This window comes from Sinocyclocheilus grahami, unplaced genomic scaffold (assembly GCF_001515645.1).
Source record: "Sinocyclocheilus grahami isolate Dianchi unplaced genomic scaffold, SAMN03320097.WGS_v1.1 scaffold219.1, whole genome shotgun sequence".
Classification (NCBI taxonomy): domain Eukaryota; kingdom Metazoa; phylum Chordata; class Actinopteri; order Cypriniformes; family Cyprinidae; genus Sinocyclocheilus; species Sinocyclocheilus grahami.
In genome coordinates this window covers 1,443,369-1,469,937 of record NW_015505398.1, presented here as the reverse complement: position 1 = coordinate 1,469,937, position 26,569 = coordinate 1,443,369, and the positions used below count along the sequence as shown (strand labels likewise).

Here is a 26,569-nt window from a genome sequence, read left to right as displayed (position 1 = left end):
CTTCTCTCAAGAGATTTCAGCTAACCACTGAGCTAACTGCAATCAAAGATAGCCACTGCTTTATCTCTTGTAAGTCGTGTTGATTTAGTCTCAGGCTACTGGGGCTCTGCTTTTAGTGGGCGTGATTGATACAGTATCTTAACTTTGCGATGCACCGATGGCGGTCGGCTGAAGCAAGTTGCAACAAACCCATTACTAATAATACTCTTACAGTTATAATTACGTTTTTTCTTAATTTAAGGCTTTTTGCAATGGTAAATAAAACACGAAAAGATCCTTTAAACATCTGCGCAATTCCAAGTCGAGTACAAAACCCCGCCTTACCCTTCTCTCTCGGCCAATCAAAATACGTTTTTTAGCCGTTCGGTTGAGTCAGGAACTGTGATGCCCAATCAACGGCGAGTATTCCTGCAGGGCTTTTGCCGCGAAGTAAAAGCTTTCGCTAAAGTTAGGCTGTGAAAGCGTACAGAAGTTCTGTACGTGCTCTCACTGCACTGTAAAATGCAACGCGTTCGCTGAGATGAATTAACGCCTACCAGGGATCCAGCAAGTAAGATCGCTACTTTTCCCCGGCTGTGTTTTACAGGAAGGCAGCTTTCTTTTTAGGTTATAGCTGCAGTGCTATGCGCAATCTCTCCGTGACACAGCTGTGGCTTTTCGTGAGAAAATGCGCTTAATCCACGTGTTTGGCTATTTGAGTCTTAGCAAATCATTTGTGCATTTCTTGGTGTTGTTTAGTTGTATAGATTTTACTTCTGGGATTATTTGCATTGAGTTTACTTGTAGTCTCGTGCAGCCAAGCAGCAGGAAATCTCGCGATTAAAGATCGCCATTTGTATAAATGAAATAATTTTTTTTATGTACAACGTCTTGGTAAACATGTTCTGTCAAAGATGCATGAAAGTATTACCTTAAACACATGCACACGTTTTTGCTTTAATATCCCAAATGCTGTAGACTGACATGAGATAAAGGCCCTGTATACAGCTTTCAAAGAATTTCTGTTTATTTTCTTCTTCTTCTCCTAAATTACGTGGAGCGAGTCGCCCCTTTATGGGCGCCGCCATGTTTAAATCACATGACCAAGCTCAAATACAAAAACAAACAAAAAGAAAAAACAAAGCGAGATTCGAAGAAAAATATGAAGAGCATAATTTTGTCTTTCTACTTTTGTGCTAGCAAAATTAATTTACATTAAAAGCTGCAGAATTAAATACTTTTTGCATCAGTTAATTAATTATTTTCTTGTTTACCAATGTAAAGCTGCTTTGAAACGAGCTGTACTGTCTAAAACACTAGCTTGACTAAAGTACAAACTAAAGTAAAGTTAAAACTTCAAAATACGTGCAGAAAATCAAGAAACACATGACCAGCATTTCTCTTGACAGAGTTACTAATAATAACAATAAAAGTACAAAAAAAAGATGTCAAGTATATACATAGCTTTCAGCTTGTACACAAGGTGATTTACGATGCATAAACATAAAAATACATCTAAACAAAACCCCTGCCAAACACATAACCTTATTTAGTTTACATTATGAAATCATGTACTTGGATACATGAGTGGCTTTCATCTGTCGTCTCTGTGTTCTAACCCTCCTGTTTGATCTCTGTGTATGTAGACATCTGCTAACCCTGTCCCATCCTTATGGATCCTGGTGAGAGTGATCTTGATTCAAGTTTTCCTCAGACAGAAAACCCCTGCCTCATAGTTGAGGACTCCCAGCCTGACAGCGTGGCCCTGGAGGACGATCCTGACACCAGCTACTGTGCCCTTCTCGCCCGCCGCCTCTCTAACCTGCAGCCCACATCACAAAGCCCTGTGCTGGTGAGGCATCACAAGCCATAGCAGCGTGTGTGTTTTCTCTATAAAGACTCTATGAAGAAAATTGATATTGAGTCATCATGCCTTTGCAGGAGCTCATTTCTTCCCCTACTAAAAGTCGTTGTTTGCAAAGTGACAGTCAGACTGATAAGAGTGACACTACAGCCCACTCAGGTGAGTAAATGAACTTAGGAGATTTCACTTCTTATTTGTTTATTGAAAAAGGGGTTTTGATTTGTTTCAGACAATTCGCAGTCCGACCCGGGTTCAGCAGCTACAGAGCATAGTCAAGTTTTTGAAGTTCACTCTTATCCAGTCTCAAAACGGTACTAAAAACATTGAGCTGCCTTGACACCTTTTACAATTTCCATGCAGAGAGAAATATTTCATTAGCTTCTAAAAAGCTTTAATTTAGTTTTTTATCCGCTGTCTTTGTTTGTAATTGTGTTTGTGCAGAAGTGTTACAGAGCACATGGAGTCTGAGGCTAACTCCACCACACACTGTACAGAGACACATGGTAAGATTTCAAAACAATAGTGTTTTTTTTTTTTTTTTGAATTATTTGTGTACTTTGTGTATTAGTTTTTTTATATATATATTGCTCCTGCAAATAGGGGAAGTCGTGGCCTAATGGTTAGAGAGTCTGACTCATAACCCAAAGGTTGCGGGTTCGAGTCTCGTACCGGCAGGGATTGTAGGTGGGGGGGAGTGAATGTACAGCGCTCTCTCCCACCTTCAATACCACGACTGAGGTGCCCTTGAGCAAGGCACCGAACCCCCAACTGCTCCCCAGGCGCCGCAGCATAAATGGCTGCCCACTGCTCCGGGTGTGTGTTCACTGCTGTGTGCGTGCACTTTGGATGGGATAAATGCAGAGCACTAATTCCAAGTATGGGTCACCATACTTGGTCACATGTCACGTCACTTATTTCAGCTTCATTTCAATTAGTTTTCGTTAACTATAACAACACTAAAGCACTATGGCCATTCATTTCATATGATGCTGCCTCTCAAAAGTGTTCTTTATTAATAAAATACATTATTAATAGAATAAATGAATGTTTGTGTTAATCTGATCACAGATGAGATGTCTCAGTTCGGTTTCTTGGAGCTGTCGGAGAGCCAGGGAGTCTTTGAGGAAGATGAGCAGGATGGAGCTCCTGCAAATAAAACAAACATTCAGAAACCAGCCAGCCAATGTATGTTTACATTTTTACTGCAAACTATTGATCTGCTACCCTTTAATCAAGTTTTTTTTAAAATTGGTTTCTGGTCATTTTTTCTGTCAGGTGGATTGAAGAGTTCTGAAAGAACATCATCCAATCAAGATGGAAATTCTTCAGGGCAAGAATCTTTTTCAAAAGCATTGAAAACTCAAGATTATTATTACGGCCACCATGATTAACGAAGTGTGACAATTGTCAACACGTCCATTGTGCAATGCTGAATCAGAGGCTTGAAATTAGTTTTCACTAATGAAGCATGACATTTTAAGAAATATTTTTTGTCGTTATTGTACAGTTCTAACTAATAATAGTTTGTCCAGTAGCTTGACTTCTAATTTTCTTGATGATATTGTAGGTCAGAGGTCAGTTCAAGCTGCTCTTCGAAGCCTCAGGATGGGGAAAGCAGGAAGCTCAGTATTCAGGCTATACTGCACTCTCAATTATCTGACGGTCAAGAAGATGAAGAAGATGTGCTTGCTTCCTCTCAGGATGACATGTTTGAAAAGGAGAGAAATAGTGTGTAGACCCAAATGATTCCTCTTATTATCTGTTATTGTCTAAATATGTTTTTTTGTTTAGTTTATTGTTGTAATAGAATCATGTTCACTATAACAGGCACCAAGGCAGACAGCAGTGTTACAGAGCTTGACAGAGAACACCGGCCGACATCCACACCTGCACATAGTCTTCGCTTGCTTCATCTGTCTGGACAGGGCACACTTGTACAGGAGAGTCTTTCACAGTAAGTGGTTATTCTTAGCATGATTTATTGACACGTTTTCTTTAGGTTGGAGGGTAAAATTATGAATCTATTATTTTATGGATTATAGAAAAAGTAAAGAATATTGAATTACGATATTCCAATATATAAATAGTAATATATAAATATAGTAATATATAAACTTACTTGACTCTTCAGCTTATAGTTTACCCACAAATGTAAAATTGTCTTGATTTTCTCAGTTAAGAATGTTAATGATTTTGATGACGGAAAGTTTTAATCCCATTTTGATTTGATCGGTTTCTCTGTGTACACTAAAAAGGTTAATTGTGGAAATGGATAACTGCCTATTTTTCTGTCATTTCTTTAGGCAATCTGTTGACTTTGTGTCTGCCACTCAGGACAATTTAAGCCAAACACCTTACATTGTCCCAAATTCACCCACAGAAAAAGAGCAGAGTAAGTGTGTTTGACATACAGATTAGGCTTATGTGATGTAAAAAGGTTTTCAGACGCATTCCTAAATGATTCCCTTTAGATTATAATGAAGCTGCTGCATCCCCAATGGACACATCAGCACCCCCTGAGGTCCAGCCACCAGGGAGAGAGGAGGAGCCAATGGACATGGACCCCTGCCCCAAACCACAACCCACAGCCTCCACTCCAGTGTCCCAGAATTCCCCTGGATTTGTTCTAGAGAAAAGCCTCTCTGTCCCCAGCCAGCCTGAATTCTCACATGTAGGCATCAATTATTCAGGTGTACACATGTGGTCACATATGTCGAATTTCAATAGAAATCCAAATTATTAGGAATTTTGCGTGAGTGTGAAAGATTTTACCATGCAACCATGCAGATTTTGGGCAAATGTTAACCAATAGAAAACCGTTCAGTTTGAAAGAGACTTCTGTGTGAGCTGTGCTTTATATATTGCTACACTACTGACAATAAAAAATTGACCTATTTTGCTGAAATTTTGCTAATGTGACCACACCTTAACTATGTGTTACAGTTCATAGCATTCCACTTAAACATATCTGCACATCCTTTTGTTGACAACGTATTTTCCATGTTTTCTCAATGTAGGACGTGTTTATTTCCACTCCAAGTCTTGAACCTGTGAACAAAAATCAAGGGACTGAGAGCTCAAAGAAGTTGCCTCATCAAAACAACCCATCAGCAACCGAGTCAGGATCGCCCAAGCAGACCGGCCCAGCGGAGCAGCTGAAAAAGTCTTCAAGGAGCGGTTCACATACCTCTGAGGTGGCTGACTGCTTTCAGTTGGAGCTCGACAGTGAAAACAGCAGTTTTGCTCAGAAGACACAGTTGTTCGTTGTGGAGGAGGATAGCCAAGCCACACAGATCGTGGAAGAGGAAGGAACTGGTGGTGCAGACAAGAGCAACTCAAACCCTAAACACCATTCACAAAATGCAAGCAAGAATGTTACGGACCCTGAGCCTGTTACATCATCAAATTCACAAAGCCTTTCCAGGCTTGACTCAAAATGTACAGAAGACTGTAACCCCTCTCAAAAGCTCTCACAGGTTGTTAATGTAGGGAACCAGAACATAAGCGCTTCTCCAGTTGCGACTCCTTCCCAGCTTGCCGGTGCAGAGTGTGTTTCAGACACCCCTAATGCACCACAAACAAGTAAAACCACAGTCGCTGACTGTTCACAAGCCTCGCCATCAGCTGACAGACCCATAAGTCCTGTTCTTGTCCCCCAACAGTCTCTGTCTCAGTCAGTCTTAACTGTTTCGTCCCAAAAGAACACAGAGAAGGAAAAAGAAAGTGTTAGTCAAAGCCAGAGACTCAGTCAGCCCATGACACACAGCCACAGTGTTGTTACAGACAGTGTTAGAAATACCAAAGAGGAGAAGCGGATGGATGAAGGTGAGATTCAGAGAGAGGTGACAGGTGATGACACTGGGATAAAGCTGGGCTTGTCTCAGAGCCAGGTGCTTTCTCCAGAACCCATGGAGGAGGAGAATGGAGAGGAAGAGAAGGAGATATCCCAACGTGAACCCAGCAGAGACGACCACACCAGTAAAGAGGAGAGCTTCAGTGTCATGGTGCTAGAAGAGAGCCAGAGGGTCTCTCAAGAGAAAGTGAAGGATGGGAGGTCACAGCCGTTCATAAGCTCTTCGCAACCTGTGAGGGGCTCTGTGCAGGACAAACATGAGGCCACGGCAAAGATCTCAGGATCTCAGCCGGCGGGATCAACTGAGGTTTCACCTTTACAGCTCGAGAGAGCCAAGTCCAAGAGCACACAGCCCAGTGATGCAGGACAGCACAAAAAAAACTCAGACAATGCCGCCAACAAAAGTCTGAGCGACAGCTCTGGAGGTGAGATTAAGCCTCAAACAAGTGATCTATTATCCCTGCTGATTATGTAACCGGTCTTCAGTAAATCCAACTAGCCGTTTTCTGTTTCTTTCTTTCCTGTCCAGAGCTTCCGTTTCACTTTACATTGCCCAAAGAGGGCGAACTGATCCGCCCAGCAGTGAGTGCAACTCCTCCACAGATTAGTCAGCTGAAAAAGACACCGAGACACAGCACTCCTATTGGTGGGTGTCTCTTTCTTTTCGTTGCATAACATATTTGTGTTTAAATATCAGTATGCTGAGATGAAACTGCACACCCCTCCCTCTTAACCTTCCTGTCCTTGTTGTGGTGAACCATTTTTCTTTTTCTTCGTGCCTTTTTGATGTTTTGCAGAGATGACCTCGTTCTCAGAGCCGTCGGAGGCCGACGTTACCAGGGAGACGACAATGGCAGCCAGTGAGATTTCGGTAGAGGAGAGCAGAGAGGGCGAAGAGCCAGCAGCAGTGGAGCAAGATGGGAAACTGAGTCTCAGGATGAAACTGGTGACACCGGTGGAGGAGGGCAGCTCGGGATCAGAACATTTCAGCCTGCAGAGTAAAAGCCGTTTTTTTGTTGTTGTTGTTGTTGTTGTTGTTGTTGATTTTCACACATTGACATTTTCACTCACCGTCTTACACCAAGAACACATGATAATATAATTATAATGTATAATTGAAATAACATAATTACAATGATATACAAATAAAAAATGTTTTATTATTTAATTTTATTTAATTAAAAATATAATAAAATTAAAATATTACAATTACCCATATACATACATTTTTTATAGTTTTTTATTATTGTTTCAAACATGGTTATATACTGTGAGATGTAATGAATTAAATGAAGTGAGTGAGTAAATAAAATGAGTATTAAGTTAGTAAATAGTACTAGTACTCTTTTTAAGTGGTCTAAAGTTTAACCCATTAAAGGGATAGTTCACCCAAAAATGAAAATTCTGTCATCATTTACTCACCCTCATGTCGTTCCAAACCTGTATGAGTTGCTTTCTTATGTTGAACACAAAAGAAGATATTTTGAAGATTGCTGGTAATCAAACAGTTAGTGGTTGCCATTGACTTCCATAGTATTTATTTTTCCTACTATGGAAGTCAATGGCAACCACCAACTGTTTGATTACCAGCAAACTTCAAAATATCTTCTTTTGTGTTCAACATAAGAAAGCAACTCATACAGGTTTGGAACGACATGAGGGTGAGTAAATGATGACAGAATTTTTATTTTTGGGTGAACAATCCCTTTAAGCTTGATTTTAATGCTTCCCCAGAACCACCATTAACAGATGAGGAAGGATCTGTCTCCAAGGCTACCACTGTTGCCATGGATGTAACCAGGTAACCTGCAGTGGTTGCTATGCAGAAGCTTATTTGTGGGATGGATTCATTTTTCAGCTGTCACTCAGAGCTGCTGATTCTCGGCCTTAGTCATTTTAACACATTTGTAATACAGCTCCTTAATAAGGATCCTTTTTTTATTTAATTTAAAGACTGGACAGAACTGCAAATTTTAGTTTTCATTGTTGGGAAATCATGTGGTTTATTATTTCCCTGTTGTTGTCTGTTTTTCAGTCCTTCTGTGTTCAGTCGTGTTCGGGAGGCCCACAGGCAGGTCCAGGTAGAGGATGATGAAGAGTCCAGTGATCCTCCGCTCAGGTATCACACTCCTGTAAAATAAGAAAATGTCACACTTTAAATCACCACTAGCTGTTCATTAGAGATAAAAGTATATGTTTGTGCAGTTCTATTTAAAATAGTATCATGCTTGTTTGCTAGGTATCTTGAATTATATGATATCACAGGGCTGTACAATGAGCATTTGCAACTGAAAATTACTGTGCAAATGTAAAAATAATTTGTATGCACCTGGTCAAAACATCATAACATCAGGATCAAAATCCAGTTGTTATTAATCTCTAATGCATGTTGTGTACAGTGTAGAAAGCCCATTTAATTATAATGTTGTACTGAATTTAAGGCATAGTGCGTCAATGCATATTGTAAAATACATATTTTGAAATTGGGAGTGGGGGGGGTCTCTCAGCACTTTGTGCTTTCAAACAAAAAAAAAAAGCTCTTTTATGCACAAGCAGTTCATGATACAGTTTTCAGTGCTGCTCGGTTTGCAATTAAAGGGATAGTTCACCCAAAAATGAACATTCTGTCATTAATTACTCACCCTCATGTCGTTCCAAACCCGTAAGACACTTTGTTTATCTTCAGAACACAAATTAAGATATTTTTGATGAAATCTGAGAGCTTTCTGACCCTCCATAGACAGCAAGGTTCTACCACGTTCAAGGCATAGAAAGGTAGTAAGGACATTGTTAAAATAGTCCAAGTGACATCAGTGGTTCAACCGTAATTTTATGAAGCTACGAGAATATTTTTGTGTGTAAAGAAAATGAAAATAACAACTTTATTCAACAATTCTTCTTTTTTTGTGTCAGTCTTTGATGCACGTTCACGGAAGTACCACAACACACGGGTGCACATCCCTCTGCTTGTAAACAATTTGTAATAAGACTCATTTATAAATCAGTTGTGAACTGTAGAGAAGCCTTAAGGTCTTCCTGTAGTTTTCTGCAAATTCAAAGCTCTATTGTTTAATGTTTAAAAATGAAAGAAACAAAGACAACCATGAATATTTGTATTTTAATTTACTATTGTTAGTGAAAGTGTAATCAAAATATATTTGTTTATCAGATGTTCATAAGGAGATAAGTGCTGCTTTTGGAGGGGCATGAGTGCTTCTAAACAACAAGCATAAAGCCCTGTCTCAAGTCACTAGACTGCATAAGAATAGTCTTGGGCACAACTGACCTTGAATTCTTTTTTGTTGTGGTTATAAATAGAGTTCCCTTGGTGTTGGATATCTTTAGAAACCTAAAATAGGTTTGATAGTGCCACTCCTGCCTGGTCAGGGCTGTAGAGAGCCGTACAATGGAGCATGACCCATTTCCACAGCTCAAGGTTGGGATGATTTTGTTTTGGTCTTTGTCTTTGTCCTGGGTTCCTCAAGGTGTTCTCCTGGTGATCCTGGTAGGGCTGCAAACTTGAAATAAACCAAAATCACAATAGAGCCTTCAAATGTAAAGACTGTGATTTAATTAAATAAATACATGTACTGTGTGTTTCAGAAGAAAGCGTGACACTGTTTTTTTCTTACATGAGTGACTCTTGATCTGGTGTCTTCAGTGTCTCAGAGCGGATTGGTTCACAATAAATGCTGCTCCGCACAAACTCATTTCAAAGTTTGGGTTGCTTATAAAATAAAACAAAATCTTCACAAACTTGTAAAGCTTGACGTTTACTTTAAAAAAAAAATTTTGATAGGACAGTACGTTTTTGACAGCAACGTGGGAGAGAGAAGGGGACGTGATTGGAAAAGGTCCACGAGCCGGGACTTGAACTCGGGACACCCGAAGTGCAATGGCACTATATGTTGGCACACTGCCCATGAGGCTATCAACGATGTTTAATGTTTAAAAGGGTCATATGAAGTTGCTAAAAAGAACGTTATTTTGTGTATTTGGTGTAATGCAATGTGTTGCATGTATGCGGTTTAAGGTTCAAAAACACATTATTTTCCACATAATATACATTATTGTTGCTCCTCTATGCCCCGCCTTTCTGAAACGCGTCGATTTTTACAAAGCTCATCGGTCTGAAAAGCGAGGTGTGCTCTGATTGGCCAGCTATCCAGTGCATTGTGATTGGCCGAATTCCTCAAGCGTGTGACAGAAATGTTACACCCTTACCATACTGTGATGCCATGTCCCAGCGAGACAAGACAAAAACAATAAAACCCATTAAAAACGAGGCATTTGTTGCATCCAGTGGGGACATAATTACTGATTATAATGACTTATACTGTATTTTTACGCGTTGTGTATCGCGTTGCGTGAACATAAAACCATGTCTGCATTTGTGATTGGAGAAACGACAAACAACAAGCGCTACTCTACACTGCTCAAAGCTCGCGTTTGAATCGTCAGTGGCAAATCCTTTACATATGAAAATGTACTTACAGACTGTGAGTCAGAAGCGCTAGACTGTCCTTGCAAAGTTGGAATTGCCCCACTTTATAGAAACCGACACCGGCATTGTAGGCTACTCTAACAGGAAACAGTCCTCGTCCTCCGTAAAATGCGCTGCACACATCTGGATATTTGGGTTGAACTGTTCTGGAACAGTGTTGTAAATACAACTTAACCACTGATTTCTAGTTGTGTCCTCTTTAGGAAGGCCAAACAAAGTAGTTTCGCTTTCATACCGAAACACACAGCATCTCCACAACATGGCGGCGGCGGCAACAGTGAGAATAAAAGTTGCGCCTCCTTTCTTTGTGTGAACAGTTGGGCGGCGTTATGCAAATCTTCCCACATCGTGATGTAGATATGTGGGGGCGTGTTAGAACGAGCCGTTTTAGGTAGGCATGGTTGACTCTTAACTTTTATAAAGAATATCTCTTTGGATTTGAGACTTAAGTCTTTGCAACTTTACAGATCTTCTTTATGCACCAAGAGCTTGTAACACTCCAAAGAGAAAGTACAAATTGAAATCGCATCATATGACCCCTTTAAAAATGAAGAAATTAAAACAGCCATAAATCACAAAAATTTGGGCCAAATTGTGCAGTCCCTCCAAAGCAAACCACCACTTTTTTTTAAGTCACATTTTATCAGAAAAACCACCATTAGATTTTTGTCTTTAAATCCTGCAACCCTATTATCGTGTGCAAGTGGCTTCACAAGTCAATAATAAGTGGAACAAAGTTATTAAGCAAGGTCATGTGCACTGTACTAAACAAATGTACTCTGTAGTCTTTCTAAAATTCTGCCTGTATGTGTTTGTCTCTCCACTTCTCCAACAGGCAAGCAAGCCAGCTGTTCAGGTCCCCCAACACTAATTACTCAGGGCTGTCTCTCAAATGCCCAAAAGAAACAGTGGACAGCAGAGCCTCAGGCCGAGTCACTGAAGCTGTACCTCTGCATCCTGCTGGTGCGGGAGCAAACTCTGAACCTCTGGTCAGTGGTCTGCCCTCCCCTGCCAAAGAACAAGAGGTTCTCAGCATTTCTGACAAACCTCGAACACCTGTCCGACAGAGAGCCGTGTCACAGCAAACTAGTGTGGATATCAGCTCGACCACCAGCCCACCCAGCAAAGTAAGCAAGTGTTGGTTATTTAGGATACATTTAATGATAAAAGTGCCTTAACAGGTGCCACATGTTATATATTTTTCTTTTTGTCTCTTTTGGTTTGTCAGAGAGCTGTGTCTCAGCAGACTAGTTTTGATCTGTCTGGACCACATAACCTGTCTGGAAGGGTAAAAGATTTCAATAAATGTTCATAATGACATTACTTTTTGTAAATATGTTAGCAATTACAAAGAACGAGGAAAAATCCTGCACCATGTCATAGATTGCAAGAAGTTATTTAGAATGATTAAATATAAAGGGCTGTAACCTTTTAGATGTATCTTCAAGTTTTATCTTACTCTTAAAGGGAGAACCAAGTACACCAACCAGAACCCATCCAGGCCCATCATTGCGCAAACATGTTCGCACCATCCAGGAAGTCCGAACAACGGTCACTCGCATCATTACAGATGTCTACTATGAAGATGGCAGAGAGGTTGACCGCAAGGTTACCCATGTAAGAATTACATAAATGAATTACAAAAATAATTAACACCAGTTACTTTTGTTTTCCCATTTATTGACTGACAGCTCTCCTGTCCCCATGTTGAGAGAAATCAGGAGAAAGTGCAGATGTATTGTGTGGATTGCGTAAACATGATGGTTACTGTTGTTCTAGACTAAATGTGGACATGCTGAGGCTTATTCATTAGTCATCTCTGCATGAGGCTTGATATTCATTAAATTTTTGTTGTTAAAGGGCTTTTTACATTTGCCAAAAACAGAAGTTTCTTATATTAAAAACAAGCAAACCCAGCCAAGGTTTTAAAAAAGTAAAGCAAAAGTAACATGACATTACTTTCCTTAAAAAGTAACTAATGTAATTATTTTTTCAGAGAGTAACACAATATTGTAATGTATTTCTTTTAAATGTAACTTTCCCCAACACTGCTAGATAGTATTTGTCTGGCCCCATGAGGCGACCAGGTGCCGGATTCACATAAATTGTAAGAAGTTAGTAAGAATGTTTCTAAGTGCAATTCTTGAAATATTCTCATATATTTTCTTTAAACTGTCTATTTTTTTCTCCTCGTGAAGAAAATGTCAGGCTTTGGCGCAACATCCCAATGATTTCATTTAACTTTTGGGGATTTAAGACAAGTTGGAGGTTATCCTTACTTTTATAGGTCATTTACAATGTTTATTTTACAATGATATGGCTGGGATATGACTTTAAATGTATTTTAGAAGTGCCATTTATTTCCTTAGGTGTAAATGTTTTTAATGTGGAAAATATTATGGAAAATATGACGGTGCACCTGCAATGGTTTTAAGGACAGATTAAACTGATAATCAAACCTCTGCTGTATCTTTTCTCTAAGGAATCAGAGGAACCCGTGGTGGATCGCTGCATCGTAGACAATGACATCTCACCCTCCCGCACAGGAAGCTCCATGACATCAGGAGACCTGGCTGATGTCAGTTCACTCTCCTCGAAGGCCCCATCACACCACAGCTCCAGTGGGACAAGCAGCACGGGCCTGGGTCCCATCAGAATGCCAGATTTTCTAATGCCCCCCAGCCGAGGGGCCAAGTCTGGCCGGTGAGAAGTCTTCCTGTCTCTCTTTCCATTACTAACACTCTGCAGTTAACACATGAGTCTTGGTTGTAGGGAAGTAGGCGCTGTTCTGTAGAAAGTCTTGTGTGGATGTTATTGTCAATACGTTTAATTAGAGCATGTTCTCACCTTCTTGTTATTGGACACGGTATGGTTTTAGTATCTTCTCATGGCTGCTGCTCCCATACACATTTGGTCGAGGGCGTTTCAGCTGAGCGCATCCTCTCCGTGTGTGTGTTTGAACCCCAGGCGGGGGGGACGGCAGCAGCCGAGGAGTCACACTGTGGTGGTGGGGTCAGAGGTGACGGATGCACGGGGGTCTCGGGTCACCACCCAGCTGAGCCCCCGTGGCCGTGCCCGGCGGGGAAGGCCTCCTTCCCGCAGCCCGCTGTCCAGGTGAGGTGCTCTTGGATAGGCTGGCAGGGTCCAAGACGCTCTTTGTATTAGACACTAGTTTATAGCCACTGTTTTTAATCATCTTGCATGACCCTTGTTCCTTTTTTCCCCCAAGTATGACTTAGTCATTAGTATTAACTCAAACACTTCCCTTTGTAGCACATGGATGAGCTCTCTGTTTCCATTATTAATGGGTGTTGTGATGCTCATTGTGTCACTTTTTTTGTTTTTATTCTCTCTCCATCACCTGCTAATACTGACTCTCAGAGGTGGCAGAACCGGACTGAGAGGTGGTGCCCATGGCCAGGGTGCATCATCCTCAGAAGAGGAGCACTTTGCCCAAAGGCATGTCCAAGCACCGGGCAGCCCAGTAGAGCCCAGTGCTACAAGCCGCTCTGAATCTCTCAACACCACCTCCCCAGATAACAGCGCTGGGTCCAGCAGTTTTGTTGGGTTGCGTGTGCTGGCCAAGTGGTCATCCAACTCGTATTTCTATTCTGGGAGTATCACTCGAGACCTGGGAGAGAACCATTTCCGCCTTCTGTTCGATGACAACCAGGAGTGTGAAGTACAAGGAAAAGACATCTTGCTCTGTGACCCCATTCCTGTAGAGACGGAAGTCACTGCCTTAACCGAGGAGGAGTACTTTAATATAGGTAAGCAGGACCAAAAAAACATTACTAGGGATATAACGATGCACACTGAGCCATCTGAAAATCAATACAAATATGTGATGATTTAAATCGGTTGAGATGTACGGTTGGGGGTGGGAGTTTAATTTCACATGACTGAATTCAGAAATGTATCATTTTGAAATGATACAATCTAATTTAGATTAAAAACTGCTCATGTTGCATGTATGCAGCATCTTTGTTGGGATTGTGATTAAAATACAGTGGTTGCCTATACATTTAAATGGAAAGAGCACTGGTAAAACCTTAGCTTGTTTATCCGAAGAGATTTCTTTTATTTGAGTTTATTTATTTATTGATTGATTTGGGGTTTGTTTTAAAATTTCAATTTACTTGTGTTATTTAACATATATCAGTTTCACAATGAAATGTGCAGCTTTTGTCCAAGCAATAAGAAGGGCACCTTTTCATTTATAATTTGTCATAAATCTCATTTTGGTAAAAAAAATAAAATAAATTGTATCATGTAATCAGTATTGTGAATCGTATTGCATTGTGAGTTGAGTGAATCGTTACATTACAGAACCATTACCTGTCTGTCTGCCTGTCTATATATCATTATTTCTGTCTGTCTGTCTGTTATTCTATCTTTGTTTATATATGTCTCTGGCTTTTGTGTATGCATCTAAAATAAATTGTATCATGTAATCAGTATTGTGAATCGTATTGCATTGTGAGTTGAGTGAATCGTTACATTACAGAACCATTACCTGTCTGTCTGCCTGTCTATATATCATTATTTCTGTATGTCTGTCTGTCTGTTATTCTATCTTTGTTTATATATGTCTCTGGCTTTTGTGTATGCATCTTTTTTCTTTATGTCAGCCTGTCTCTTGTCTATATATCTTGCTGTCTGTCTTTCTGTTTTTTGTGTACCTTTCTGTCTGTCTGTCATTCTATGTTTGTCTGTTTTTCCTGTCTGTTCTTTATTTGTCATTTTATCTGTCTTTGTCTGTATATCTTTCTGTCATTCTATGTATCTTTGTCTGTCTGCCTGTTGTTTAGTCCACCTTTGCCCATCTTTATATGTATCTGTCTGTCTGTTGTTCTATGTACCTTTGTCTACTTCTATCTTTTGAAAACGTGCATTATCCATATGATGTTTTTAGCATTATGGTCTAATGATTATTTAGTTATTTTGTGTCAAAATGCAGAAAATAATAAAAAATAAATGGGTAAGGAACATTTAAACAAGTAATCCATTATATTTAGGGGAAAAAAACTATAATGTGGGGAAAAAGCTATACTGATTCTTTGTCTCTGGCGTTCAGGTGTGGTGAAGGGTCATAAGACTCAAGGCTCTGAGTTTCTTTACTGTGTGGAGAAAGATGGTCAGAGTAATTGGTACAGCAGAACGTCTGTGATTCTCAGCATGGAGCAAGGCAACCGCCTGAGGGAGCAGTATGGACTGGGACCCTATGAACCATCTACACCCCAAACCATGGCCTCTGATGTCAGCCTTGGTGAGTCTTCAACTGGCATGTTTGAACCTGTGAAAGTGGAAACAAGTTCTGGATCCAGGCTAACTATGGAAACAAACATCTATAATAAAATGAAATACTTGAAATTTACATGATGCTTGCACAAATTTGGATTTCATTAGAATGTTAATGGCCTCTGCTTTTTAACTTAAAGGGATAGTTCACCCAAAAATGTGTTCACCCAATCATTAATTACTCACCCTCATGTCGTTCCAAACCCGTAAAACCTTTGTTCATCTTCAGAACACAAATTAAGATATTTTTGATGAAATCTGAGTTTCCAAGAGTTAGTAAGGACATCGTTAAAAAAGTCCGTGTGACACTTCATTCAAGTCCGTATGAAGCTGAAAGAATACTTTTTGTGCAAAGAGAAAACAAAAATAATGACTTTATATTAGGGCTGGATGATATGGCCAAAATTTATATCACGATATATTTCTTAATTTCGGTCGATACGATATAATTCCGATATCGATGTGAACGCTATTAAAAAAGCCTCATAAAAACAGCCAAGAATGGCCACAACAGATGTCTGTACCTACAAACTTGTGAAAAATTAATTTGCTAATTCTACGAAACCTACTCCTATAAAACTATATAATATTTTAGGGAAAAAATGGCGCAAATAAATAAATGTTAACCTTTTATTGGTATTTAGCCTTCATACAAACAAGAAATGTGAAATCACTGTCAAATACGAAATATCGGAAATGTGTTTAAAAATCATATCACCGTTATTGAAAAAAATTATATTGCGATACATATTGATATTGAATTATTGTCCAGCCCTACTTTATATTATAGTAAAATAATATTTTTTGGCCATTTTTGAGACCACCTTCTTCAATCAGTTATGTATTTTTTACTGTACAAATAAATGCAGCCTTGCTGAGCAGAAGATAATTATTTTAAAACATTAGAAAATATTACATATCCCAATTTGAACACTATGTGTGAATGTTTTAATAAATGTATTAATATAGTTGTAATTATTATTATAATTATTATTGACTTTTTATTAAAAAAATTCATAAAAATGTTACTGAGCAACTGATGAGTAACACAGTTTTCAGCGCAGCTCTCGGATTTAATAAAAAATTCCTTAATTTGTGTTCTGAAGATGAATGAAGGTCTTACGGGTTTGGAACAACATGAGAGTAAATAATGACAGAATTTAAATTTTTGGGTAAAATATTTCTTTAATGGTGTAAAGAATCTACCAGCAGAGGCTAACTAGCCTTCTTTGTGTCACAAGTTGAAATGGCAGTTTTTGTCGCAGTTGGCATCACGGTGTTATTTTGTCCTCAGATAACCTGGTAGAAGGAAAGCGGAGACGCCGAGGAAACTCCAGTGGAGCAGGGACCCCTACACGCAGCTCCAGCAACAGCCCAAGAAACCCAGGGCCTTCTGGGAAACGAAAGCTCATCAGTGGTGCGGAGGATGAGAGGACTCCTGCAAAGAGAGGACGCAGGGGGGGAGGGGCCAGAGTGGGTACGGTGCCCCTTGCTGACAGACTATATTAATTCAACAACTGGACCAAAGCATTTGCTCAATTTTAGAATAATGTTTTATCGTATGCCTGATTTTATTGAATAATTTGGTCTTTTATTGTTCTGGGTTTTTAACAACATTTTATTCATTTTAGTGGCTATGAAATTGTTTTACGTTTATCTGTATGTGTATTTTAAAATGAACTCAGAATGATAAACCAAATGAGTGCCTTTCTCCCCAGTGCTTCCATTGTTGTATGTAAGTGTCTAATTTTACAATATAAGACATCTGATAAACCACCTGAAGTTGTGAATAAATACTGCTTTTGATACAACTAAATGCAGTGCAGCTCTCCAGCTCTAAACAGCAACTGGTATGTGGCATAACATGCTTTTTCTTTTGTGTGGGTGAGCACTCAACAGGGTAGATGGGAGTGGTGCCTGTGTTTAATTCCTCACAGTTCATTATACTTTATGGGCTCTTTGGTACACAACCAGTCTTTGATTCAAAATAGCGTTTTGAATCAATTGTTATGCCATACTTATTATCTTTTTGTTTCATTTGAACAGGACAGCGTATCGCTGCTTGTAACACATCTGGGAGCGGAGCAGACCTGCCCCCTGACCCTAATGACCTGGTGGCAACACATGGACCTTTGCCGGAAAACTCCTCTCTCTTTATGGGGTTTGTCTTCATGCTCACGGCATCCTCAGAAAGCGACAGAGACTCCAACGACCAGCCCAGTGATGAGGATGATGGTAAGGGGTAGAACAAATAAACACTGCATCATTTGAAGCAATGATTTTAAGGCAGCTAAATTGCTGTTTATTATGTTTTGTGGAATGTGAAAAAAATTGCGTAATTATTTAGTAATACTCTTATTTAGCAAGGATACATTTAATTGATAAAAAGTGACGGTAAAGACATTTATAATGTTGCAAAAGATTTACATTTCAAATAAATGCTGTTCTTTTGAATTTTCTAGTCTTCAAAGAGTCCTGAAAAAAATGTTTTCACAAAAATGTTAAGCAACAGTTTTTAACATTAATAATAAGAAATCTTTTTTGAGCATGAAATCAGCATATTTGAATGATTTCTAAAGAATCATATGACACTGAAGACTGGAGTAATAAAATTCAGCTTTGCATCACAGGAATAAATTACATTTTAAAATGTATTAAAATACAGGACAGATAAAACAAATCGTAGTAATTTTGAGCAATTATTTTTCCTTTTTTTTTTTTCTCTCTCTAAAAAGTATAAATAATTACACCCATGGAAAGACTTGGAAGTGTGTGTTTGTATGTGACTTTTAAAACACTATTTCTCTCTCGTTAGAGTATGTTCAGAGAGCGCCATACAACAAACACTATACAGAGAGACAGCTAGAGGCAGGTGGAGGAATGATCCTGCTTGACTTTAATGAGGAACAGGTGAGCTTATATTCAGCACGACTCGAGTTGCACAGCATACTTTTTGCTGTGTGCGCATGTTTTATGTATGTGTGTTTTCTGCATCGTCAGTGTAAAGCAGCCTATCAGAGCTTGCTGATCGCCGACCAGCATTGCCGGACCAGGAAGTACCTGCTGTGTGTGGCAGGTGGAGTTCCCTGCGTGTCTCAGATATGGGTGAGGGATTGCTGCCAGGAGAAGAAGCTGCTTCAGGTGATCAGCACGACTCGAGTTGCACAGCATACTTTTTGCTGTGTGCGCATGTTTTATGTATGTGTGTTTTCTGCATCGTCAGTGTAAAGCAGCCTATCAGAGCTTGCTGATCGCCGACCAGCATTGCCGGACCAGGAAGTACCTGCTGTGTGTGGCAGGTGGAGTTCCCTGCGTGTCTCAGATATGGGTGAGGGATTGCTGCCAGGAGAAGAAGCTGCTCAACTACAGGAACTACCTACTTCCTGCCGGTCTGGGGCCAGAGGGACGCATTGTGGAGTGGTAAGAACTTCTCGTTTTGACATGACTAATTTTCTCATCTAATATTAAAAAAGAAAAAGAGTCAGATCCAGTCCTTACGACTGACCATCGGCAAGCAATCCATTTGTATGTAGTAAACATCCAGTATATCTACACTAGGTGCTGTAGTAATGAGTTCAGCCTCTGTGTGATGCCAGGAGACTTAAGAGAGTAAATGTGATAGTGGAAAGAGAGTACTGAAAAACGATGGGTTACTTAACGTAAACCCGGGCTCTTTGATAACAGAGTGAGGTGTTTCACTATGGGAATCACTTTGGGTGTGACCAACTGCGGAAGCTTCTATGACACCACGTCTGTCTTTGACAGACAGGTCGACCTGTGACCTGGCTCCGCCCCACCTATATCAGTCAGGTCGACCCCTGCCAAAGTCATTATAGAGCAATTTCTTCCCGTACCTGTGCAAGAAGGGAAGTGCTGGTGAAACACCTCACTCTGTTACCAAAGAACCCGGGTTTACGTTAAGTAACCCATTGTTCTTTTTCTAACTTCGCTCTGTGTTTCACTATGGGAGATATAGACCACTCCCGGATCGCACCCATATCACTGCTATCCAACAAAACAATTAAATGGGCACCAACCTGCCGGCTCCCAGCACTGCGTGTGCTAATGATGGCTCAGACACGTCCAGTATGTAAAACCGCACAAAAGTGTGTGGCGTAGCCCAACTTGCTGCTGAACAAATATCTTGAACAGAAACTCCCCTGAGTAAGGCACATGATGTAGCCATCCCCCGAGTGGAGTGGGCTCTCAAGCCCTTAGGCGGTTGAATTCCCTTGCAGATATAAGCTAAAGATATAGCATCTTTGATCCAATGCGACAGCCGTTGACGAGACAACGGCTTCCCTTTGTGAGGAGTAGCCCACGACACACACAGCTGGTCATGAGTCCTAAAGCCTGCTGTTCTCCTCACATACATATGAAGAGCCCGTACCTGACATATGGCGCTTTTCCACTGCGTGGTACGTCTCAGTTCGGTACGGCTCAGTACGGCATGGTTCGGCTCGGCATGGTTTGCGTTTCCACTGCAGTTCAGTACCGCTTTACAGTGGGCGGGATTATTCACATGTCATTATAGTTGCACCGCCTCTACTACCACGACTCCTTAAAAAAACTTTTTCATTCTGCATCGCCCCATCCGCTCCTCTGCTATCAACGAGAGGAACGTCTGTACTTCCGCAACAGACAATAAAACTTTTTGGTTGTTAAAAAAAAGGTGCGCTCGTTCAAAACAGTTGCGTTCGATCCTTTGCTGGCTGTGCTGATTTAAATCTAGTGGTTCTTTTGTGTTTGTGTCGCAAGTTCAGTGACGCAGGTAGTGACGATTCTCTCCGGCCAATCCGGGATCAGCAGAGTTTACACGTCACGTTTTGGTAACGATATGGTTCACTTGGAACCCCAATCGAAGTGGTACTAAAAAAAGTACCAGGTACTGTACCCAGTGGAAAACCCCCCAAAAGTGAACCTGAGCCGTACCGTGCCGTACCATGCAGTGGAAAAGCGCCATTAATGAATTCAACACCCATTGCATAAAACGACTTATCAAAGGGTGTTGGCCTACCGATTTCTCGACAAAACCTACATGACAAGCTGAAATTGCTTGATACACCTTAATGGTGGAGAAAGCCTTCCCCTTATCTAGAAGATCTTGAAGAAAGCATAAAATATCCCTCACTGAGCATTGAAAAGGGACAATATGACCCTGCTCACACCATTCTTCAAAGACTGGCCATTTATTGCTATAAAGTGAGCAATGAGCCGTACCGTGCCGTACCATGCAGTGGAAAAGCGCCATTAATGAATTCAACACCCATTGCATAAAACGACTTATCAAAGGGTGTTGGCCTACCGATTTCTCGACAAAACCTACATGACAAGCTGAAATTGCTTGATACACCTTAATGGTGGAGAAAGCCTTCCCCTTATCTAGAAGATCTTGAAGAAAGCATAAAATATCCCTCACTGAGCATTGAAAAGGGACAATATGACCCTGCTCACACCATTCTTCAAAGACTGGCCATTTATTGCTATAAAGTGAGCAAGTAGAGGAGGCCAATCGAAGTGGTACTAAAAAAAGTACCAGGTACTGTACACAGTGGAAAACCCCCCAAAAGTGAACCTGAGCCGTACCATGCCGTACCATGCAGTGGAAAAGCGCCATTAATGAATTCAACACCCATTGCATAAAACGACTTATCAAAGAGTGCTGGCCTACCGATTTCTCGACAAAACCTACATGACAAGCTGAAATTGCTTGATACACCTTAATGGTGGAGAAAGCCTTCCCCTTATCTAGAAGATCTTGAAGAAAGCATAAAATATCCCTCACTTAGCATTGAAAAGGGACAATATGACCCTGCTCACACCATTCTTCAAAGACTGGCCATTTATTGCTATAAAGTGAGCAAGTAGAGGAGGCTCTTGCACTCTGTATAGTATGTATGACCGATGGAGGCAGACCTGCTGCATTCAAATTCCACCTCTTACGGGCCAAGCCCAGACATCTATCTTGTCTGGGTGAGGGTGGTAAATGTCCCCCACCGCCGCCTGAGACAGGAGATCCCTCCATGGAGGGAGGGGCCACGCCTGGCCTGACAGCAGTTGAACTATCTTGGCCACCCAATGTCTGGATGGCCAGCGTGGAGCTATCAGTATTAATGAAAGACCATGTTCTCTCACTTTGGCTAGAGTGGGGGAAATTAAGCTCAGAGCAGGGAATGTATAAAGCAGGATGTCTGGCCATGGGTGGGCTAGAGCATCCACACTGAGTTGGGGCATTTTCGTCCACTAGAGAGAAATACAGAGGACATTGAGCGTTTTCTTGTGAGGATAAGAGATCTACGGCTGTCTGACCGTACCTCTACCATATCTCGTTCACCACCTGGGGATGGAGTTTCCACTTCCCATACAGGGAGTTTCCTCTGGACAGTAGATCTGCCCCTCTGTTTAAAATCCCTGGAAAGTGAGTTGCCCTGAGGGATAAAAGCCTTGTCGCTCCACATGATCAGCCTCTTTGCCAACTGATGCAGTTGAAGGGAGCACGTGCCCCCCTGTCGATTGATGTAAGCAACCACTGTGGAATTGTCTGTTTTCACTAACACATGCTGCACTTTGATGAAGCTCAGAAAATGTTTCGGCACTAACCACACTGCTAGCAACTCTAAATAATTTATATGTTTGTGAGTCAGCTGCGGAGGCCACACACCATTCACAGCTCTGCCCATTAGAGTCACTCACCTGCCCTTTAAGGATGCGTCCATCGTCATAGTGACTCTCGATGACACCACCCCCAAGGGAATGCCCGTTCTTTTCCAATTCCTGAGCGCTCTGACACACGCATGTGTAATTCTCACCTGCCGGCTGAGATGCCGTCGAAAGCACAGATCCAGCACTGAAAATTCCTCATTTTGAGCAGCCCCAAATGTACTACAGAAATCACTGAAGCCATTAGACCCAGCATTCGTAAGCACAGTCTATACGGTACCACTTTCCCCATCTGAAAGTGGGCGATATATTGTGTGAAAGATGCAATTCTCCCCTCTGTCAGTGTGACTCGATAAGAGAGGGAGTCTATAGGTGCTTCGTGTGTTAACATTCTGAATGAAAACTTTCGTAGGTGTTTGTTTAACACACGAAGGTCCAGAATTGGACGAATTTCTTTGAAATTACAAAATAACGGGAATAAAAGCAAGCCCTGACAGCTCTCCTCCTTGGGCACCACTCTGATTGCCCGTTTGTTTAAAAGAGTTTCTATTTCGGCCGTCAGGACATGAGCCGATTCTCCCTCGGCTACTGACACAATCACCTCATTGAATTGAGGTGGTTTCATTGCAAACTGAAGTCTGTACACCTGTGAAATCGTTGACATAACCCACGGGTTAGCGCCAAATGGCTATTCGGGCAGAAAGAAGTCCTCCGAACACTTCCGCCCAGCTGCAACGCACAGTGATGACGTCATCACTGCCGCCTCACTGGCTTCCACTGAAGGAACGAGCGCTCCCTCCAGCGGTGAGACTAGGGGAGCGCTTCACATATCTTTGAATTTTGTCTTGAATTGAAGTCTGTACCCCTGTGAAATCATTGACATAACCCACGGGATAGCGCCAAATGGCTATTCGGGCAGAGAGAAGTCCTCCGAACACTTCCGCCCAGCTGCAACGCACAGTGATGACGTCATCACTGCCGCCGCACTGGCTCCCACTGAAGGCGCGAGTGCTCCCTCCAGCGGTGAGACTAGGGGAATGCTTCTCATATCTTTGAATTTTGTCTCTGGGGAATATCGCCCTTGGCTGCTTGCCTGGCTGCAATAGTGCAACATTTATTAATGTGTTTTCTTGGGGAGCATATCGCCCTCAGCCTGTGGCTTGGATGCGATGATGCATTCTTTATTTTCAATTTCCCCAAACTGAAAAGTGTTTGAAAACACTGTGTGAGTGCTTGGTGACACTGTTGAACATGACTCTGAGCTCCCTCGTCTCTCTGACTTTGAGAAGAGCTTACCTAACGGGCCTTTACTGAACTCAGAACTAGAGGGCTGTATTCCCACCTCCTCTTTGTGGGTGGAGAGAGAAGGGCTGGGGAATACCTGCGTGTCAGGTCGCACGCTTCTTCCTTTCCATGGGGTGGGACGGACGGTTTTTAGCCACCACAGCTGCAAAAAAATGCTTTCCCCAAGGCCCAGAGCCATCCGGTCGTGAGCGTTGGCCAGCTTGCTGCCTGCTGTGAGCTGGTCTTTGAGCCCTAGCGCCTACTGGTCTCACTCTCGCTGCCGCGGCTCCTTCAAAGCCCTGTCGTGGCAGTTGAGAGGTTGGTCGTGGAGCTTGCTTATGCGGCAAGCATAAACCTCTTGTTTCCTGAGGGTGCTGGTTTCCCTCATTTTCTCGAGGGCTGGGCCAAACAGTAAGATCGTATGCAGCATCCATTACCTCCGACTTCTGCGCGTCGCCCATGCCTGACAGATTTAGCCATAACGCTCTCTCACCTGACACAGCCAAGCACATCTCGTGGCCACAGCCCTGAACTGCGCCGCGGGAAGAGCACAGAATCAGATCGTTCACCACGCACATTTCGTCCCAGAGTGCCAGGTTCGGCACCCCTGAGTCCAGCTGCCACCCCATCTCCTTCAAAATATCCTCTTGATACGCTGACAGTAAAGTCACTGTGTTCAGCGAGCACACGGACTGCCCCGCGTATTTATACATCCTCTGATATATCGACGAGGTCAGTTGCTCCATTTTACTCGGCAGCGAAATCTGAGATTAGGCAGAAATAGAGCGCCGTTTCGGATGGAGGTGATAGGCCACTGAAAACTCTACTGCTTGAGGTTCGGCCAACCCCAGCTTCCCCATCCCTTGAATCTCCAACATGGAACACGCCTTAGTAGGGAGCTTGCTCTTAAAGGTGCCAGAGCAGTAGCGGGACATTTCCTTCATGCAAGCAGTCACTGCAGGCAGGAGTTGTCTTGCTGCAGGCTGAGCAGGAGGCAAACTGTTTCCATCATTAAGGTCCCTCTCAGCTCCTTCGGCATCCTTGGCCGCGGGCCAAGCTAGGCCCAGTTATGGTCTACTTGCAAGGCCAAGTCATTCGTGCTCGTAGGCCTAGACTATTGGACAGGGAAGAGGGAGTTGTCTTCCTCCTCCTCTTCGTCGTCCATGTCCAAATCAAGGAGATCAGAGTTAGCATTGCCCTCTGCATCCTCGTCCCCCTGATCACCCTCCTCCTGCGTGAGCAGTCCCTCAAACATCAGAGGCATATCTGGGGATTCGGCTTCCATGTTTGCCCAGCTCATACTGGCTCGCGTCAGATGGTCAGTTACCGCAGATTATGTGGCCATTCCTGATAGATAGACAAGGGTCCTGCTTGTTAGCCACTGCCACTCCTTTTTAAGATTTTCAACTGCAATAACGCACAGTGAGCACATGCTTGTGGATCCGCCAGCGATCTTTGAGTGTGCTTCGGACCCATACACACGATACACATGGGGTGAGGGTCCCTGCCCGAGTTGGTAGCTGGGGGTGGACACGGGCGGGATGCAACCTCCCTGAACTTCGACTCATTCCCTTTGGCAGGGGTGATGGCCATCGACATAATGGCTGAGAAGTGATACAACTCTGACTCGTCACAACACGTTAGACTGCTGGTCTAAGGTAACTAAACCTTCTGAAGTCTTGCCTTGAAGCATTAAACCTCTAGTTGACTTAACGTCACTTACCGCAGTAATTGAATACGCAGTAGGCCGATTAGAATAGCTCGCCTTGATGCAGACACTATTCTAATTGTTGGGATATCACTCAACACAATACCGTCCAACTAACCTCGCGTTCGGTGATGGAGTCCAATGACGGGCTGTCTGTTGAACAGTTTAGCGAAATCAGCAGTTAGGATGTGCTGAGAGAGCTTGCTGCAGTCTCCCATGGGAAGAAAGCGCGAATGACTTTGGCTGGCGTGGTGTCATAGGAGCTTCCGCAGTTGGTCACGCCCAAAGCGATTCCCATAGTGAAACACCGAGCGAAGTTAGAAAAAGAACTGAATATTTTCAGAGCTGAATGAAGCCCTGTACTGTTTTACACTTTTTTTTTAACTGCTTTCAATAAATGTAATTTATTAAATGATTTAAATAAGTGAATTCATACAGTGCTGTAGACAGTACTTCATTTGACTGGTCATGTCTCAAATATTGAGAGAAAAATACTTAATCTAATTTGACTGTTCAGATCAAATCGCATTTACCAAAATCTGATTGATTAAATTATAAACCACCTTCCTGAAGATTTAAAAACTGATTTCAGAAATTCTCCAACTCTGTTTTATGAAATGATTAAAAATTCATATTAATCTTATGCTGTTATTATACTTGTTTTATGTTTACATAAGTACTTATATTTACTTTTATATTGTACTGTAGAATTTTGAGTGTGATAAGGCTGTTACAAAAACTGCATTATTATTATTATAATTATTACATATGGAATTGATTTGGATTGCTATTCAGACTACAAACAACAGAACATTTGTTTTTACTGCCTATCTGAACAGTCTTGCAAGCTTGAGTTCTCTTTTATGAATAATTTTTTTTTTCTCTGTCCTCAGGCATCCTCGCTGTAATCCTTTCAAAGCTCTGAAGGTGGTGCTCATATCAGAAGATCGTGTGGATTTGTGGAACTCTTTGCTTTCCATGGGTGATGCAGCAAAAGTTCATCACTATAAAGTAAATGAAGACCTTTCTGGTGGGTAATAGTACACTTAGTTCAATGGAAAAACATATAGAGCTAGCACAAATAACTGGTGATAAAGTGATTAGAAAAACCATGTGATGTAAATTTTTCACAGACATTCCAAATGTGAAGTTTGACCTGGCAGTGACAGCATCTGCATGTCCATCTGAGGAACTGAAACGTATGGCCCCGGACATGCCTGTTGTCTCTCTGGAGTGGCTGATTCAGAGCTTGATCTGTGGAAAGTGCCTCAGCTATGACAGCAACTCTGAATTCTGTCACAACCCTTCCACATAAACCATCATTCCTCTGGTGTCTTCTCACATGTCTTTTAAATGTCCTCTGTGTTTTAGTGCATGCATTTTACTGTACATAGTTTTTATGAAATAAAAAAAATG

General features: G+C 41.7%; 1 protein-coding gene across 2 annotated transcripts; it reads left to right on the top strand.

Annotated features, from left to right (window-relative positions):
* Positions 1-410: 410 nt before the first annotated feature.
* On the top strand, positions 411-26,567 carry LOC107596411 (tumor suppressor p53-binding protein 1-like). 2 transcript variants are annotated; one of them, XM_016287132.1, is made up of 28 exons: positions 411-550; positions 1,626-1,831; positions 1,921-2,002; positions 2,073-2,154; positions 2,285-2,346; positions 2,912-3,028; positions 3,119-3,173; positions 3,411-3,571; positions 3,671-3,797; positions 4,147-4,235; positions 4,315-4,514; positions 4,861-6,121; positions 6,226-6,342; positions 6,494-6,694; positions 7,431-7,497; positions 7,732-7,815; positions 11,036-11,327; positions 11,429-11,488; positions 11,668-11,817; positions 12,683-12,903; positions 13,582-13,970; positions 15,278-15,469; positions 16,796-16,978; positions 17,548-17,736; positions 18,317-18,411; positions 18,725-18,921; positions 26,047-26,183; positions 26,287-26,567. In XM_016287132.1, exons 2-28 carry the CDS (start codon positions 1,652-1,654, stop codon positions 26,466-26,468), a joined length of 5,172 nt encoding a protein of 1,723 aa, XP_016142618.1. In that variant the 5' UTR covers positions 411-550; positions 1,626-1,651; the 3' UTR covers positions 26,469-26,567. The 2 variants fall into 2 exon arrangements, with proteins under 2 accessions (XP_016142618.1, XP_016142617.1); XM_016287131.1 differs by lacking the exons at positions 26,047-26,183; positions 26,287-26,567 and adding an exon at positions 13,168-13,314 and having other exon boundaries at positions 18,643-18,807.
* The last annotated feature ends 2 nt before the right edge of the window (positions 26,568-26,569 follow it).